The sequence below is a fragment of the Pristiophorus japonicus genome, unplaced genomic scaffold, assembly GCF_044704955.1.
Source record: "Pristiophorus japonicus isolate sPriJap1 unplaced genomic scaffold, sPriJap1.hap1 HAP1_SCAFFOLD_472, whole genome shotgun sequence".
Lineage (NCBI taxonomy): Eukaryota > Metazoa > Chordata > Chondrichthyes > Pristiophoridae > Pristiophorus > Pristiophorus japonicus.
The window spans coordinates 54,813-73,688 of NW_027254377.1; the positions used below are offsets into that span (position 1 = coordinate 54,813).

Genomic DNA, 18,876 nt, shown 5'->3' on the forward strand with positions numbered 1-18,876 from the left:
CGTTACACCGCTGTTGAAAAAATATTAGAAAATGAGGGGTTAATAAATGATAGCCAGTATGGAATTGTGAATGGAAAATCCTGTCTGACAAACTTGAAGGAGATCTTTGGTGAAGAAATGGAGAGGGTTGATGAGGGTATTGTGGTAGATGTTGTATATCTGGACTTCCAAAAAGCGTTTGATAAAGTACACACAAGGGACAGAAAGCAGAAAGTAGTGGTGAACGGCTGTTTCTCAGACTGGAGGGAAGTATAAAGTATAAAGTGGGATCTGCATTAGGACCACTGCTCTTTTCCATATATAATAATGACGTGAACTTGTGTATACTGGGAATAATTTCAACATTGGCAGACTTCACCAAACTCAGAAATGTTGTAAACAATGAGGAGGATAGTAACAGACTCCAGGAGGACAGACAGGAGAAATTGGCAGACACATGGCGGATGAAATTTATTGCAGGGACGTGTGAAGTGATACAATTTGCAAGGCAGAATGAGGAGAGGCAATATGAACTAAATTTTAAAGGGATACAGTATCAGAAAGACCTGGCGTTTACATAACAAATCAGTGAAGGTGGCCGGACACATTGAGCAGGTTGTTAAATAAAGCATACACTATCCTTGGATTTATAAACACAGGTCGAATACAAATGGAAGGAAGTTGTGCTCAATCATTACACATCACTGGTTCGGCATTAGATGGAGTATTGTGTCCAATTCTGGGCACCACATCAAATCATGGCAGAGCTTTGGAAATGGTGCCGAGGAGATTTCCTAGAATGGAGCCAGGAATGAGGGAATTAATACCGGGGTTTATGAGGCTTTTGAGTAAAATGGGAGAAAGTGTTTCCACTGGCTGCAGGGGCGGTATCCAGGGGAGACACATTTAATATAATTGGCAAAAGAACCAGAGGCGAGCCGAGGAGACATGTTTGTCGCAGCAGGTTGTTACATTCTGGAATGCGATGCCTGAACGAGAGATGGATACAGATTCAATAATATTATTCACAAAGGGAATTTGATCAATACTTGAAGGGGGGAAATTTTCAGGGCTACAGGGAAAGGCCGGGGAATGGGACTAATTGGCTCGCTCTTTCAAAGAGCCAGTCCAGGGATTATGGGCCAAATGGCTTCCCTCTGTGCTGCATTCGATCATGAGTCAGATCAGGAAGGACACAATTACACAAATTATTGCAGAAAGCAGTAACTCTCTCCATCAAGGGACTGTGCATGTTAATAGGCCATTTCACAGGGCAGTTAAGGGTCACCCACATTGCTGTGGGTCTGGAGTCACACGTAGGCCAGATCAGGTAAGGATGGCAGATTTCCTTCCCTAAGAGACAGTCGTGCACGGGATGGGTTTTGACGACAATCCGGTGGTTCCATGGTCACCATATACTGATACTGGCCTTTTACTGCAGCTTTAGTTAGTTAATAAATTTAAATTCCCCAGCTGCCCAGGTGGTATTAAGGACTTACGTCTCCAAATGATTAATGCAGGCCTCGGGATTACTCAGCCAGTAACATAACCACTATGAAAGCTTTCCCTTAGCCCTCGGCTTGCGTTCCCTTCCGAGGGGCTGGATGGTCTTCTCCTGTCCCTATGGTACTATACTGCTCAATATGGGGCACGATGACAAGTGAAAGGCCTGAGAATGATTCCACAATAAAAAGTGTTTGTGCTAGAGGAGCACTTCTGGGATTGTATGCCAAGCTGAGCCCCTGCAGCTTCGCCAAGAGCTGCCTTCCTGCAATAACAGACAGGGAGGAGTGATTGGGGCAGGCATGGCTAGCTCAGGTAGTAGAGCAGGAGTCTCTGAATCTCAGCATTGTGGGTTCCAGCAGTTTATCTTTCACTTCTCACACTGGGGGACAGATGGTTCCAGGAGCAATCTCTTGGCTTCAGTCCATGGAACCCAGTTATAAAAATGGCCACAACGCTAAGCGGCATGAAAGGAACCCGCCAGCACTGTCGAATATCCAGTCCACTCCCATTGTACTCTCTCATTCCTTCCACGTGTGACACGGCACATTAGCTGTTCAATTCAGTTTGATTTGTTGCTGTTATTAACGATGTTATATAGAAAATATAATATTTAGATGTTGCCAACTCATTAGACTATCTGACACCTCCTGAGCGAGCCGTCCCCTGTTTGATTCTCCCTGAACACCTTATTGTCTCTGATGTGCTCTGTCTCTTACCCTCTTATTCTGAGAATTGCCTTTATTCCATTATTCCTTTATTTTTTGCCGTTATAACTAAGTTGTTATTTAGAACAAGTATTGTTTAGAAGCTGCAATGTTTAGAATATAACATGGGTCCATTAGCCTCTCTGATATCATCGGAGCTTCCCTTACCCTCACTGATTCTCCCTGGGCTCTTCTATCTTCTCCGATGCACTCTGTCTCTTACCTTCTCCGATATGCTCTGAAAATCTCTCATCCTCTTTGATGCCTGATCCGTATTCATTACGCTCTCCAGTGCCCCTGAAAGCTCCTTCCCCATGATACGTTGACTTCACCCTCTCCGATGCCCTCAGAATTGCCACTGCTTCTCTCTGCTTGATCCCCCTTAACTGTGGTACCTCCTGAGCCCCTTACCCTCTCTCATACCTTCTTGGTCACACTGCCCTCGCTGAGACCTTCTGAGAGGCCCGGACTCCTTGCCACCCCCGGGAATCCCTTGGATTCTGTTACAGCCTCTGCGAACCCCATGCACTTATAATCCCCGCAAAAAATCCCTTAGCCACCCTGATACTCTCTCTGAGGCCATTATCCCCTCTGATACCCAAGTAATATGGAATTACACATGTGTAACTACCTTCCAACGTTAACGGTGAGATCAAATCTTTGTTCAGTCCCACTCCTCCCAGGGCTGCGCTCATCTTTCAAGAATCGAGTTGGGATGGAAACATTTTTACTGGCCATGAAACACAAGGATGTGAGAACGGCGTCAGACATTTATTAGACTTACACTTGTCGGAGGCCTTCGCTCGACAACCTCCTGCAGCCACCCATCCAAAAATCACAGCGCCCTCTACAGGGCATCTGAGACCTGTGTGAACAGGGAAGCAACTGTCTCTCCTCAACCAATCAGACTGAAGCATCGTTAATGAGCAGCGCAGAGTCTGACCAGGAAGTCTCAGTTGGAAATTAAATTCAGACCGAAACCACGCACTGAAAGAAAAATAAGGAGAGGGAAAGAAACATTGGATTAAGAGAGAAATATTTATTAAAAAACTCCACCAATAACTAAAAACTGAAGGAATGAGACTCCACAATTGGAAAAGTTAATTTTCAGTGCCGGATAGTTTGTTTGGCGGTAATTAACATTTACCCGGCCGTTACAAGGGTACTTACACTGGAACGGGCATGTGTAAAGCATTTTCGGTGAGTTTCTTATCTACAATGTCATTACAGCAACTTGACGCCATTTACTCCCTTTAAATGCTGAGTCAGATGGTGAAATGGTTTTACGAGGAAGCTTTGTGAGGAGTTGGGTATCTTACACAGCAACTTCCAGATTTCCACATTGAACAGCAGGGTCCCTGAAAGTTGCTGTCCAATTTGCTCACAAACGAAGGTGGGCACTGGAAGCCTAACCATTAATTAGAACAAAATTCGATTCATGACATCAGTAAATGGAATGTTCGGACTCTATATCCTGGCAATATTGATCAACAAACTATAAGTAAAAAGTTTGACACTGAAACACATAAGGAGAAATCAGGGCAGGTGACCAAAAGCTTGGTCAGAGGTTTTTTTTAAGGAGTGTCCTGAAGAGGAAAGAGAGGTAGAGATGCGGAGAGATTTAGGCAGGGAATTCCAGAGCTTATGACATAGGCAATAGAAGGCAAGGCCAGCAACCTTTGAGCGATTATAATCAGCGATGGTCAAGAGGACAGAATTAGAGGAGTGCAGATGTCTCCTGGGGGATTGTGGGGCTGGAGAAGTTTACAGAGATAGTTGGCGAAGCCATGGAGGGATTTGAAAATAGGAATGAGAATTTTGAAATTAAGGCGCTGCTTAAGCGAGAGCCAATGTAGGTCAGCGAGCACAGGGGGTGATGGGTGAGTGGGACTTGGTGCGAGATAGGACACGGGGAGCTGAGATTTGGATCACCTAGTTTATGTAGAATGTGGGATGCCAGCGAGGAGTACGTTGGAACAGTCAAGTCTAGAGGTAACAAAGGCATGGGTGAGGGCTTCGGCTGTGGATGAGCTGAGGCAAGGGCGGAGTGAGCGATGTTACAGAGGTAGTAATAAGCGGTCTTAGTTATGCTGTCAATAGGTGGTCGAATGATCAACTCTGGGTCAAGTATGACACCAAGTTTGCGAACATTTTGTTCAGCCTCAGATAGAAGTGGGGGAGTGGGATGGAGTCAGTGAGAGGGAATAGAGTTTGTGGCAAGTCCTAAAACATTGGCTTCGGTCTTCCCAATATTCAATTGGAGAACATTTGTGCCGATCCAGAATGGGATGTGGGACAAGGAGTCTGACCAATTCGAGACCATGGAGAGGTGAAGCTGGGTGTCATCAGCGGACATGTGGAAACTGAGACTGAGTTTTTGGATGATGTTGCCAAGGGGCAACATGTAGATACGAAATAGGAGGGGGCCAAGGAGAGATCCTTGGGGAACGATGCAGGGGTGGGAAGAGAAGCCGATGCAGCTGATTCTTTGGCTACGATTAGAGAAGAATGGAACCAGGCGCACGCAGTCCCACCCAGCTGGACTATGATGGAGAGACGTTGGAGAAGGATAGAGTAGGCAACCGTAGCAAAGGGCTGCAGACAGGTCAAGAGGGACCAGGAGGGATTGTTCTCCTTTGGCACAGTCACAAAGGATGCCATTTGTAACTTTGATGAGAGAAGTTTCAGTCCTGTGGCAGGCGCGGAAACCGGATTCGCGGGATTCAAACATGGAATTGTGGGAAAGATGGGCACGGATTCGGGAGGCGACAACGCATTGAAGAGGTTTCGAGAGAAGAGGGATGTTGGAGATGGGACAGTAGTTAACATGGACGGAGGGGTCGAGGGTTGATTTTTGAGCAGAGGGGTGATGACGGCTGATCAGAGGGACAGGGGGAACGTACATGAGGAGAGACAACCGTTAACAATATTAGCTAACATGGGAGCCTGAAAAGGAAGTTGGGTGGTCAACAGTTTGTTGGGAGTAGGGTAAAGGGAGAAGGAAATGGGTCTCATGGACAGGATGTGCTCAGAGAGGTCATGGGGGGAGATGGGAGATAAAGTGGAGAAGGTGTGAGCTCAGGGCTAGGGCAGTTGGAACTTTAGAATAAGTTTGTCCCGGTGGGCGAGGGGAAGGAAGGGAAGAGGCAGAGGTGGCTGAACGGATGGTCACGATCTGAGAGACAAAGAAGTCCATGAGCTTCTCACAATTAGTGTCGGAGGGTGGAGACATGAGAGAGGGGTTTAAAAAGATGGTTAACTGTGGAGAATACAAGCCACATTTTATATTGACATTCCAGAATGATTGTGGAATAGTGAGCAATGTTTGCAGACGGGAGCAGGACCCAATAATGCTTTCTGTGATCCAGCCAGATCTGGCGGTGAATGACTAAACCAGTTATCCTTTAGATTCAAATAATGTTGGTGAGCTGCAGGTGCAAATATCCACATGGGAATATGATGCATGCGGGCTTAGACTGCTTCAGTATCTGAGGAGATGCTCATGGACATAAGAACATAAGAAATAGGAACAGGAGTAGGCCATACGGCCCCTCGAGCCTGCTCTGCCATTCAATAAGATCATGGCTGATCTGATCATGGACTCAGCTCCACTTTCCTGCCCACTTCCCATAACCGCTTATCCCCTTATCGATTAAAAAACCGTCGATTTCTGTCTTAAATTTATTCAATGACCCAGCTTCCACAGCTCTCAGAGGCAGCGAATTCCACAGATTTACAACCCTCTGAGAGAAGAAATTTCTCCTCATCTCTGTTTTAATTGGGTGGCCCCTTATTGGGTGCCCTCTCGTTCTAGTCTCCCCCATCAGTGGAAACATCCTCTCTGCATCCACCCTGTCAATCCCCCTCATAATCTTATACGTTTCGATAAGATCACCTCTCATTCTTCTGAATTCCAATCAGTAGAGGCCTCTAGAAGCGCCCATGGTGTTTCTTTCCTTCAATATTCAATATCTGACTTTGCAATCCCAGGTACACGTGAAGCGATACCCTTACCCAACAAACTTATAACGAGCTCAGGATAGAAAATGATTTTGAGTCACCTTCGTTACCCGGTAAGGGAGGAGAACAGGAAGGAAATGGAGTTAGAGAGGCAGAGGGCATTAAAGATGAAGACTGACATGGAGAAATCTACCAGACAAGGAACTCGGGATTGTGTGAAAGGGGTCTGGGCAATGAGAGTGACAGTACGAGGGGGAGTGACTGAAACAATGTGACCGAGATTTTGCTAAAGGCCATAGTCGGGCGATAGAAGGAACAACAGGGCTGGATTGGGATCTGCAGTACACGTGATTCAAGTAAAAATGGCACTTTAATCCGCAATATATCCTTTTATTTTACGCCGTGTGCTTCTGGTTACATTTGCCATGGGATATATGAAACTTAACAATCGTGGTTCTGTCATTGTGCATTTCATTGTTCCAAAAGATACTCAGTTGGACAATGTGTAATGTTGCATCAGCTTAATGAGTGTTGTAGATAAACGTCACATGGGACCAAAACCTGTTTGTTCAAGAGTCTGTAAGTAATGTCAGTGGGGATGTGATCTAATTGTCCCACTAGGGGTTTGCTCGAACGATATTAACCTGAAACGTTATCTTCATGAACTGACTATTGGAATCTGAACAGCTCTTTACAGCACAAAAACAAGTCATCTTCAAAAATAAATGTTTTTTTATCGAATTACGGAGATCGAATTGGTGTATTACCCTATCCTGGCAGCAATTGGAGTACCTGGTGGGTCATTATCCGCACCTCTGGTGTCAGTAACAGAACATTTGCTGTTTGTGCTGTGAGGCTGGTAGAAGTAGAATGTTGTTCTTCAAATTTAATTACATTGAGAGCCTTCCATTCTTGTCTGGATGGTAAATGCACGGAGTAACTCATCCTCGCTCTGTGCTGAACTGTCGAGTCCAGACACCAAATGTGTCCTTGGTGCTCCCTGGCCAGGCCAGGGTAAAACACGCAGGGTGCCACTGCTGGGTGTAATCCATTGACTCCTGGTGGAAAGCTCGCCTGTTGTGGAGATCGGGTTAGGAAGGGCAGGGTGGGATTGTCGTGTTTCCCAAAGTCAGACAACCTGCAGTCCCGGAGAGTGGATTGTGGTTGTCTGTCCCAGCGTGTGTCTCAGGGAGAGAGGATTGAGTCTGTGTATCCAGCATGTGTCTCACGGAGAGAGGATTGAGTCTGTGTATCCAGCGTGTGTCTCAGGGAGAGAGGATTGAGTCTGTGTGTCTAGCATGTGTCTCAGGGAGAGAGGATTGAGTCTGTGTATCCAGCATGTGTCTCAGGGAGAGAGGATTGAGTCTGTGTATCCAGCATGTGTCTCAGGGAGAGAGGATTGAGTCTGTGTATCCAGCATGTGTCTCAGGGAGAGAGGATTGAGTCTGTGTGTCCCAGCATGTGTCTCAGGAAGAGAGGATTGAGTCTGTGTGTCCCAACGTGTGTCTCAGGGAGAGAGAATTGAGTCTGTGTATCCAGCGTGTGTCTCAGGGAGAGAGGATTGAGTCTGTGTATCCAGCATGTGTCTCAGGTAGAGAGGATTGAGTCTGTGTATCCAGCGTGTGTCTCAGGGAGAGAGGATTGAGTCTGTGTGTCCCAGCAGGAGCCAGTGCCTTCAGGAGCACAGGCGACACACAGAAGGCGCATCAGATGAGCAAAACATGGAGCAGAAACTGTCTTCCTGACTTAAAGGTAAATTTGTGGGTAGCTCTCAAATGTTCAATTCTGATCATTATTATGATTTTGGAAAATGGCTTTTGTCGACATGTTTTGTGTTTGATGTTTAAAGTATGTTGAGGACCAGTGGGAAAAAGATGACGGCTTGCTTCAGTCCATGTGTGTTATTGTGGAGACGGGGCTCAGTCTGTGCAATACGGTTCGGGAGGGGTTTATCTGGAGAACATGAGTGAGAACTCACGGTGATCTATTCTTACACAGCGCGGATGTGAGATTTATCTTATTCCCAGGTGCCCACTGCCCCGTGTTTTGCTCGAGCCTTGTGCTGAGATATGAAGCCTGTATCTGGTTATAACTGGAGCATGTGCTGCATTACATTCCTTGACATATTGTGTCATAATGTATTCACATTGCTGCACTGGAAAGCTAATCTTATTAATAACTTATAGATGGCGGGCAACAACTCAACACCAGGCTCGTGTTCCCAATGTATTTGCTGCAATCAAAATCTCTGGCATTGTGTGGGTCAAGTCATTCGCTTTTTTAAGTACATTAGCATTTAAGTCAAATTTCGTGTCACTTAACCTGTACTTCCTGATTTAACTGGTCTTGTAGCCTTTCGCTTTTAAATTTGGCGATGTCCTGCCCCGCAGACCTCGCAGTGTCAGAATCGACAAATAAATGTAATTTCGAGGACCCAAGTGAAGACTCAGCTGTTGGATGAGGGGTCACGGAGCCAACGCTACCAGAAATGAAACCCCGGCATGAGCCCCTTCGTATGAGGAGACAAGGGGCGAAATAACGAAATAAAGACACTCACAGCCCGTGTACATCGGTTAAACTGATCGGTGGTTTCTCAGCCTGGTTAGTGATTTCACTGTTTCTTTATCTCTCCTTCTCGCAGTGAACCTGATGGCGATTGTGATCCTGTCCCGGGGAAAGTGCAGTCTCTCCAAATGCATCACTCGCTACCTGGTGGCCATGGCGACGGCGGATCTGACGGTGATTGTCTTTAATGTGATATTACTTCAGATGTCTGTGCTGTATTGGTGGAACACTTTCCTGTACTACACTCCTGTGTGCAGATTCATTCACTTCCTGGCTCCGACTGCCACAGACAGTTCTGTTTGGTTAACGGTCGCTTTTACCTTTGATCGGTTTGTAGCCATTTGTTGTCAGAAGCTGAAAATCAAATATTGCACCGAGAGAACCGCAGCTGTGGTTATAGTGACTTTGAGTGCACTGTTCTGTTTAAAGAATGTCCCTTGGCCCTTCGTGTATGCTCCTTATTTTACAGTTAACATACCGCGGGGTTGCCGTGTATCAGTACAGTTTTATGCTGCACCCACATGGAGAGCTTTCTCTTGGTTTGAACAGCTGTTAACCCCAGTGCTTCCCTTCTGTGTGATTTTATTGTTGAATGCTCTCACCGTCAGACGCATTTTAGTGGCCAGTCGGGCCCGAAGGAACCTCCGGGAAGGCAGCGATGGTGGGAATGACCAGGACCCTGAGATGAGGAACCGCAGAAAGTCCATCGTTTTACTATTGGCAATATCCGGCAGTTTCATCCTGCTCTGGCTGACAACGGTTGTATATTTCTTCTATTATCGCATTCTAGGCATCTTTAATTACAGAACGTTTTATAACCCTTTGGCAACCTTTGAACACGCGGGAACTATGCTTCAGCTCCTGAGTTCCTGCACGAACACGGCCATTTACACCGTGACCCAGAGTAAGTTCAGGGAGGAGATGATCAATGCACTCAAATATCCCTTTACACTAATTGGTAAATTAGTAAAATAAAGCAAACGGTTGCTGTGAAACCGGACCTGACTCCCCGATTATCACAACTCATCTCCAGATGAGAATTACCATCTATATATACAAAAGGACCTCGGCAACGGGGCCAACAATATATCTTTTACATTACTGTCTTGTCTTAAATTATAGCAACAGTTAATTTAAAAATAGTCGAGCATAATAATACCAGCAACCGATTAGCATTATTAATACATATTCCTGTATTCCTAGCATGTTTACAAACCGGCCTTGGAGAAACCGGGCCTCAATGCAATGAACCCGCAGCAAGGGCTGCCAATTCATGACGGGATATTTGTTTGCACCACAAAATGATTCTTTCCAGTGAGAAAGCAGATTGCTTGTTTCCGTGAACATTTCACCTTTCATCCTCGCTCTCCCTCTTTACCAATTCGCTGAATCACTGGGATGTTTTTCCATATTCAAATCAGCTCGATTCAACATTCTATCTGAGCGCTAGGTTTAAGGTTCAATTAAAGTTCAATTGAAAAAGGCATTTGAGATTTTGTTTCACACAGTGGAGATGAAATAGTTCCTCCATACTGCTGAGAAACTTGCTCAATTTCAAATTATTTAAAATGTTACTGTTAAAACTCAGTTATGCTGAAATAAAATACAAAAGTTGCTTTTGTGTGTTCCTTGTTAAACTGTCCGCCGAGGGAGGAAGATTTACTCGCATTACAATTGCTAGAATAATCAATTTGAGGTATTGGTTGGGGGAAGAATATTGGCTGGGACACCTGGGAGAACTTCCCAGCTCTTGTTGAATAATGTCATATTTCAGGGACAGCTGAGCGGAGGTATAAGGCCTCGGTTTTTCTCATCTCCGTGCTGCCCCTTGGCGATATCCTCCGAAAACACAATACCAGGTTCCACATGTACGCTGACGGCACCCAGCTCTCCCTCACCACCATCTGTTTCGTCTCCCCCACTGACTCAGATTGGTCACACTACTTGTCCCACATCCAGTACAAAATGAGCAGAAATTTCCTGCAACAAAATATTGGGAAGACTGAAGCCATTGTCTTCGGTCTTCATCGCCAACTCTGTTCCCTCGCCACCAACTCCATCCCTCTCCCTGGCAACTGTCGAAGGCTGAACCAGGCCGCTCACAACCTTGGTGTTGTATTTGGCCCCAGATGGGTTTCTGACCACATATCTACTGCTTCACCAGACCGCCGACTTCCATCTCCATAATATCGCTCGACTCCACCCTGTCTCAGCTGGTCTGCTGCCCAAACTCTCATCCATGCCTTTGTTACCTCCAGACTTGACAATTCTAACACTCTCCTGCCCAGCCTCCCATCATCCACCCTCCATCAACTTGAACTGATCCAAAACTCTGCTGCCCGTAGTGTAACTCACACCAAGTCCCGGTCACTCATCACCTCTGTGCTCGCCGACCTACATTGGCTCCCAGTCCGAAAACCAAAAAGCACCTCAGAGAACATAGGCCGCAGTACAGCAATTAAATGTCAGCCGAGATGATGTGAAAATTCCCACATGTGGATATTTGAAACGGCAGCCTTTTGACTCTGTTGTGCAATTTCTAGCACTGAGCCAGAGCTGGCACTTGGTAAGGTGATGGTGGGACTTCAACTTAGTGCTGCGCAGGCCAATTTAGAGCACAGTTCAGCAGCAGGCTGTACTCGAGCCGAATATAAAGATGGTGTATTACCTTCCCTAATGGTAAACCAGTTGGGCTTTTACAGCAATCCAACAGCTTCATGTCACACTAAAGGAGGAGGCACTCTGCTATTTCCCATCTGCATGCTGCCCCTCAGCGACATCATCTGAAAACACAACCTCAGTTTCCACACGTATACGTCAATTGTAAAATGATCCTTCTTGTTTTCCAATCCCGCGTCTGTCCCAACTCTCTAACCACCTCATACTAGATAGCTTCGAGCTCTCTGTGCTTCTCCAATTCAGGTCTCCTGCACATCACCGGTTACAGTTGCCCCATCATTAGCGGTCGTGCCTTCGGCTGCCGAGGCCTGAAAGCTCTGGAATTCCCTCTGGAAACCTCTCCGCCTCTCTACTCCTCCCCCTTCATTTAAGGTACTCCTTCAAATCTACCTCTTTTACCAAGCTTTCCGACTTTATCCTTACATTGCTCGGTGACAAATCTTGTTTGATAATCACTCTCGCAAAGCGCCTTAGGACGTTTTACTACATTAAAGGCGCTGTATAAATGCAAGTTGTTGAGGTAGTAGAGACATTGTACCGGATAAAATAGATAAAAAGGAGGGGATAAAACATTTGTCAGCCTTCAATGTGGAACAATCATCGGCTGGGCTGCATCCCAGGGTTTGCTCAGTGAAGTAAGGGTGGAGGTTCCACAGGCTCTTGTCACCATCTTCCAATGGTCCTGGAACAAAGGAACTAAATTCCAGGTGTCAAAACTATTCACCGTATTTATTAACAACTTCAAGGATGGCACAGCAAGTCATATCTCCAAATGTGTTGTTGGCAAAAAGTTAGGCAACTTTGTTGGCAGTGTTGATGGAAGCATAAAATTGCTCGGGGCCATCGATAGATGAAGTGAATGTGCTAAACTGTGGCAAATGGATCTGAATGTAGGCAAATAGGAGGCCACCCACTTTGGGCCTAAATAAGATAGAAAAGGGCACTTTCTAAATGGTGAAAAGCTGAGAATAGTGGCAGTCCAAAAAGACCTGCGAGTCCATAGATACAGATCATTAGAGAGTCATGGACAGTACAGAAAATAATCAACAAGGCTAATGGGATGCTGGCCTTTATATCTAGAGGCCTAGAGTACAAGGGAACAGAAGTTATACTGCAGCTACACTAAACCGACCTCAGGGCCTTACCGACTCACCGACCTCAGGGTCTGACCGACTCACCGACCTCAGGGCCTTACCGACTCACCGACCTCAGGGTCTGACCGACTCACCGACCTCAGGGTCTGACCGACTCACCGACCTCAGGGTCTGACCGACTCACCGACCTCAGGGTCTGACCGACGCACCGACCTCAGGGCCTTACCGACTCACCGACCTCAGGATCTGACCGACTCACTGACCTCGGGGCCTTACCGACTCACCGACCTCAGGGTCTGACCGACTCAGCGACCTCAGGGTCTGACCGACTCACCGACCTCAGGGCCTTACCGACTCACCGACCTCAGGGTCTGACTGACTCACCGACCTCAGGGTCTGACCGACTCACCGACCTCAGGGTCTGACCGACTCACCGACCTCAGGGCCTTACCGACTCACCGACCTCAGGGTCTGACCGACTCACCGACCTCAGGGCCTTACCGACTCACCGACCTCAGGGCCTTACCGACTCACCGACCTCAGGGTCTGACCGACTCACCGACCTCAGGGTCTGACCGACTCACCGACCTCAGGGTCTGACCGACTCACCGACCTCAGGGCCTTACCGACTCACCGACCTCAGGGTCTGACCGACTCACCGACCTCAGGGCCTTACCGACTCACCGACCTCAGGGTCTGACCGACTCACCGACCTCAGGGTCTGACCGACTCACCGACCTCAGGGCCTTACCGACTCACCGACCTCAGGGTCTGACCGACTCACCGACCTCAGGGCCTTACCGACTCATCGACCTCAGGGTCTGACCGACTCACCGACCTCAGGGTCTGACCGACTCACCGACCTCAGGGTCTGACCGACTCACCGACCTCAGGTCATAACCGACTCACTGACCTCAGGGCCTTACCGACTCACCGACCTCAGGGTCTGACCGACTCACCGACCTCAGGTCATAACCGACTCACTGACGTCGGGGTCTGACCGACTCACCGACCTCAGGGCCTTTCCGACTCACTGACCTCAGGGCCTTACCGACTCACCGACCTCAGGGTCTGACCGACTCACCGACCTCAGGGTCTGACCGACTCACCGACCTCAGGGTCTGACCGACTCACCGACCTCAGGGTCTGACCGACTCACCGACCTCAGGGCCTTACCGACTCACCGACCTCAGGATCTGACCGACTCACCGACCTCAGGGCCTTTGCGACTCACTGACCTCAGGGTCTGACCGACTCACCGACCTCAGGGCCTTACCGACTCACCGATCTCAGGGCCTTACCGACTCACCGACCTCAGGGCCTTACCGACTCACCGACCTCAGGGTCTGACCGACTCACCGACCTCAGGGTCTGACCGACTCACCGACCTCAGGGTCTGACCGACTCACCGACCTCAGGGCCTGACCGACTCACCGACCTCAGGGTCTGACCGACTCACCGACCTCAGGGTCTGACCGACTCACCGACCTCAGGGTCTGACCGACTCACCGACCTCAGGGTCTGACCGACTCACCGACCTCAGGGTCTGACCGACTCACCGACCTCAGGGTCTGACCGACTCACCGACCTCAGGGTCTGACCGACTCACCGACCTCAGGGTCTGACCGACTCAACGACCTCAGGGCCTTACCGACTCACCGACCTCAGGGTCTGACCGACTCACCGACCTCAGTGTCCGATATACCGTTTTACTGCTGCATCTTTATAGTTCATGACATTATTGTCATTTTCAGTTCACTTGATTCACACCGAAACAGATAGTAACTGTTGTGTATGCATGCCTGTTTACTGTGTGACGTCTGTAACACTGTTATGCAACACTGAATGTACTCTTACACTGTACACACCTTACCTACACCAGAGGATGCTGCTGCTTGAGACCGAAAGGTTACCTGCAACCCAGTATATAAAGGAGCTCACAGCTTGGTGTCCTCACTCGAGGAGCTTCAAATAAAGGACTACAGGTCTACACAGTTTAAGTATCATACCCTGCCTCGTGGAGTCATTACTAAAGGTGCCGACATTCACTACAGTAAACGCCACTTGAGATCTGATTCACTGAATCCACCCCTTGTACCACCGCAACACAGGTTCGATTCTTGGTCAGGGAGATAATATTTACAACACAGTTTTCAAACTAATAGCCCTATATAAATGTCAACATGCAGCTCATGTGAAAAAATGAATTCATTTAATCACGTTCAATTAACCGATAACTTTCTTTTACAGAATTAAAGAAATGATAATATGCTTACTGAGGGATAGTGGTACATAAGAACATAAGAACATAAAAATTAGGAACAGGAGTCGGCCATCTAGCCCCTCGAGCCTGCTCCGCCATTCAACAAGATCATGGCTGATCTGGCCGTGGACTCAGCTCCACTTATCCGCCTGCTCCTCATAAACCTTAATTCCCTTATTGGTTAAAAATCTATCTATCTGTGACTTGAATACATTCAATGCGCTAGTCTCAACTTCTTCCTTGGGCAGAGAATTCCACAGATTCACAACCCTCTGGGAGAAGGAATTCTTTCTCAACTTGGTTTTAAATTGGCTCCCCCGTATTTTGAGGCTGTGCCCCCTAGTTCTAGTCTCCCCGTCCAGTGGAAACAATCTCTCTGCCTCTATCTTGTCTATCCCTTTCATTATTTTAAATGTTTCGACAAGATCACCCCTCATCCTTCTGAACTCCGAGTAAAGACCCAGTCTACTCAATCTATCATCATAAGGTAACCCCCTCATCTCCGGAATCAGCCGAGTGAATTGTCTCTGTACCCCCTCCAAAGCTAGTATATCCTTCCTTAAGTAAGGTGACCAAAACTGCATGCAGTACTCCAGGTGTGGCCTCACCAATACCCTATACAGTTGCAGCAGGACCTCCCTGCTTTTGTACTCCATGCCTCTCGCAATGAAGGTCAACATTCCATTCGCCTTCCTGATTACCTGTTGCACCTGCAAACTAACTTTTTGGGATTCATGCACAAGGACCCCCAGGTCCCTCTGCACCGCAGCATGTTGCAATTTCTCCCCATTCAAATAATATTCCCTTTTTACTGTTTTTTTCCCAAGGTGGATAACCTCACATTTTCCGACATTGTATTCCATCTGCCAAACCTTAGCCCATTCGCTTAACCTATCTAAATCTCTTTGCAGCCTCTCTGTGTCCTCTGCACAACCCACTTTCCCACTAATCTTTGTGTCATCTGCAAATTTTGTTGCACTACACTCTGTCCCCTCTTCCAGGTTATCTATGTATATTGTAAACAGTTGTGGTCCCAGCACCGATCCCTGTGGCACGGATTTCCAACCCGAAAAGGGCCCATTTATCCCGACTCTCTGCTTTCTGTTAGCCAGCCAATTCTCTATCCATGCTAATACATTTCCACTGACTCCGCGTACCTTTATCTTCTGCAGTTACCTTTTGTGTGGTACCTTATCGAATGCCTTTTGAAAATCTAAATACACCACATCCATCGGTACACCTCTATCCAACATGCTCGTTATATCCTCAAAGAATTCCAGTAAATTAGTTAAACATGATTTCCCCTTCATGAATCCATGCTGCGTCTGCTTGATTGCACTATTCCTATCTTGATGTCCCGCTATTTCTTCCTTCATGATAGTTTCAAGCATTTTCCCTACTACAGATGTTAAACTAACCAGCCTATAGTTACCTGCCTTTTGTCTGCCCCCTTTTTTAAACAGAGGCGTTACATTAGCTGCTTTCCAATCCGCTGGTACCTCCCCAGAGTCCAGAGAATTTTGCTAGATTATAACGAATGCATCTGCTATAACTTCCGCCATCTCTTTTAATACCCTGGCATTTCATCAGGACCAGGGGACTTGTCTTCCTTGAGTCCCATTAGCCTGTCCAGCACTACCCCCTAGTGATAGTGATTGTTTCAAAGTCCCCTCTTCCCACCTTCCTGTGACCAGCAATTTCTGGCATGGTTTCTGTGTCTTCCATTGTGAAGACCGAAGCAAAATAATTGTTTAAGGTCTCAGCCATTTCCACATTTCCCATTATTAAATCCCCCTTCTCATCTTCTAAAGGACCAACATTTCCTTTAGTCACTCTTTTCCGTTTTATATATCGGTAAAAGCTTTAACTATCCGTTTTTATGCTTTGCACAAGTTTACCTTCATAATCTATCTTTCCTTTCTTTATTGCTTTCTTAGTCATTCTTTGCTGTCGTTTAAAATTTTCCCAATCTTCTATTTTCCCACTAACCTTGGCCACCTTATACACATTGGTTTTTAATTTGATACTCTCCTTTATTTCCTTGGTTATCCACGGCTGGTTATCCCTTCTCTGACCGCCCTTCTTTTTCACTGGAATATATTTTTGTTGAGCACTATGAAAGAGCTCCTTAAAAGTCCTCCACTGTTCCTCAATTGTGCAACCGTTTAGTCTGTGTTTCCAGTCTACTTTAGCCAACTCTGCCCTCATCCCACTGTAGTCCCCTTTGTTTAAGCATAGTACGCTCGTTTGAGACACTACTTCCTCACCCTCAATCTGTATTACAAATTCAACCATACTGTGATCACTTAATCCGAGAGGATCTTTTACTAGCTTCAATCATTAATTTTCTCTTTACATGTGATGAACTTTTATCCCTATCTCGTTTACACACTGTATTTTAGGAGAATGGTTTAAAATTTTAAGTGCTTATTGTCATGTATTCAACCAACATTGTAACCCATATATAATCGGACCTCAGTTGTGCACTGTGAGAACAATGACCACTAGGTGGTGAACTTGTGGGAGACACTTCTAATCTGGACCTTCAGGTAGAAAAGGGGAAGCTCCACACACTTTCATCACTTGAGTGCTAAGGAATAAAGGACAGGCCACAGACTGACCTTCTCTCAAGCATGGGCCTCGTGTGCATTTATACTGTATAGTAAGGATGTATCAATGGTGACGAGAAACTGGGATTTAAACCACGTGAGCATGGCCGCTAGCAGAATAGACGAGAGATACTGTGTTAAGGAATGGTTGGGACAGAGAATCAACATTGTTGAAGCAGCACACAGTTCTCCAGGCAGACAAGGGCAATTGGGCATGCCCCAACATGTAGTCGAACCCAGAGGGGGAGTTCGATAGAGATAATGGCAAGCAGAATGGCGATTCACACCATTGCAAGGGACAATGTGGCCAGTAATGGGGCCATCAACACCTGTTAATGACACACTCAAGGACAGTCACAGGGGTAGTCAGGGACGATTGACTAGCAAGGGACCTTTTGTTTCCAACAACAGCTCATGTTGGAGGCATGGAGGCACAAACTCAGCCGGAGTTTGCAGAGATGAACAAAATACCTACAGAAATTGCAGAAATGAACGCTGGGGGAAATCGCTGGAAGCTGAAGTTCAGTGAGTTCATGTGGAGCACGTATACAGTTCATACACCAGGACGCCACCGATAATGATGAAAGTGCTCCTCAGTGGCATCCCAGTATCAATGGAGCTCGACACGGGGGCTAGCCCGTCCCTGATGGGTATCAAATAGTTTGAAAAGTTGTGGGCGTCCAAGGCCAGTAGGGCCAAAATGATCACCGATTGACGCACAGCTACGGACATACACCAAGGAGATCATTCCGGTGCTTGGCAGCGCCACGGTAATCGTGACCCACAAAGATTCGGAGAACAGGTTGCCACTCTGGGTTGTCCCGGGGGATGGTCCCGCACTACTGGGGAGGAGTTGGCCTGCTGTCATGAACTGGAAATGGGGCAATGTTAATGCTATTTCCTCTGTGAGCATGAAACTCGCACAAATTTGACTCATTATTTCAACCCGGCATTGGCACTTTCATGGGGGCCAAGGTAGTGATTCACATAAACCCGGAAGCCAGGCCAGGACACCACAAGGCCAGAGCGGTGCCGTACGTGATGCGGGAAAATATAGAAGGTGAATTGAACCGCCTGCTGAGGGAAGGTATCATTTTGCCTGTCGAATTCAGTGACTGGGCGAGCCCGATTGTACCGGTGTTCAAGGCGGATGGGTCGGTCAGGATATATGGTGATTACAAGGCCACCATCAATCGGGTGTCACTCCAAGACCAGTACCCGCTACCGAGAGCGGAGGACCTCTTTGCGATGCTATCCGGTGGCAAACTTTTTTCAAAATTGGACCTGACCTCAGCTTACATGACCCAGGAGCTGGCGAGAGAGTTGAAGAAGCTGACCAACATCACGACACACAAGGGGTTGTTTGAGTACAACAGATGTCCATTCGGGATTCGCTCGGCCGCCGCGATCTTTCAACGAAATATGGAACGCCTCCTCAAGTCGATTCCAGGGGCAGTGGTTTTTTAGGACGACATCTTCATCACGGGTTATGATACTGAAGAACACCTCCACAACCT

At 47.1% G+C, this 18,876-nt stretch overlaps 1 protein-coding gene across 1 annotated transcript; it reads left to right on the forward strand.

The window, feature by feature from the left end:
* The first annotated feature begins 3,976 nt into the window (after window positions 1-3,976).
* On the forward strand, window positions 3,977-9,740 carry LOC139252634 (probable G-protein coupled receptor 139). The gene is made up of 2 exons (XM_070873441.1): window positions 3,977-4,041; window positions 8,747-9,740. Exons 1-2 carry the CDS (start codon window positions 3,977-3,979, stop codon window positions 9,687-9,689), a joined length of 1,008 nt encoding a protein of 335 aa, XP_070729542.1. The 3' UTR covers window positions 9,690-9,740.
* Window positions 9,741-18,876: the final 9,136 nt, after the last annotated feature.

Coding starts and splice junctions, on each gene's coding strand:
- LOC139252634 (XM_070873441.1), top strand. CDS start 3,977: ATGGAGGGATTTGAAAATAGGAATGAGAATTTTGAAATTAAGGCGCTG. Junction 4,042..8,746: donor CTGCTTAAGCGAGAGCCAAT/GTAGGTCAGCGA, acceptor GTGGTTTCTCAG/CCTGGTTAGTGATTTCACTG.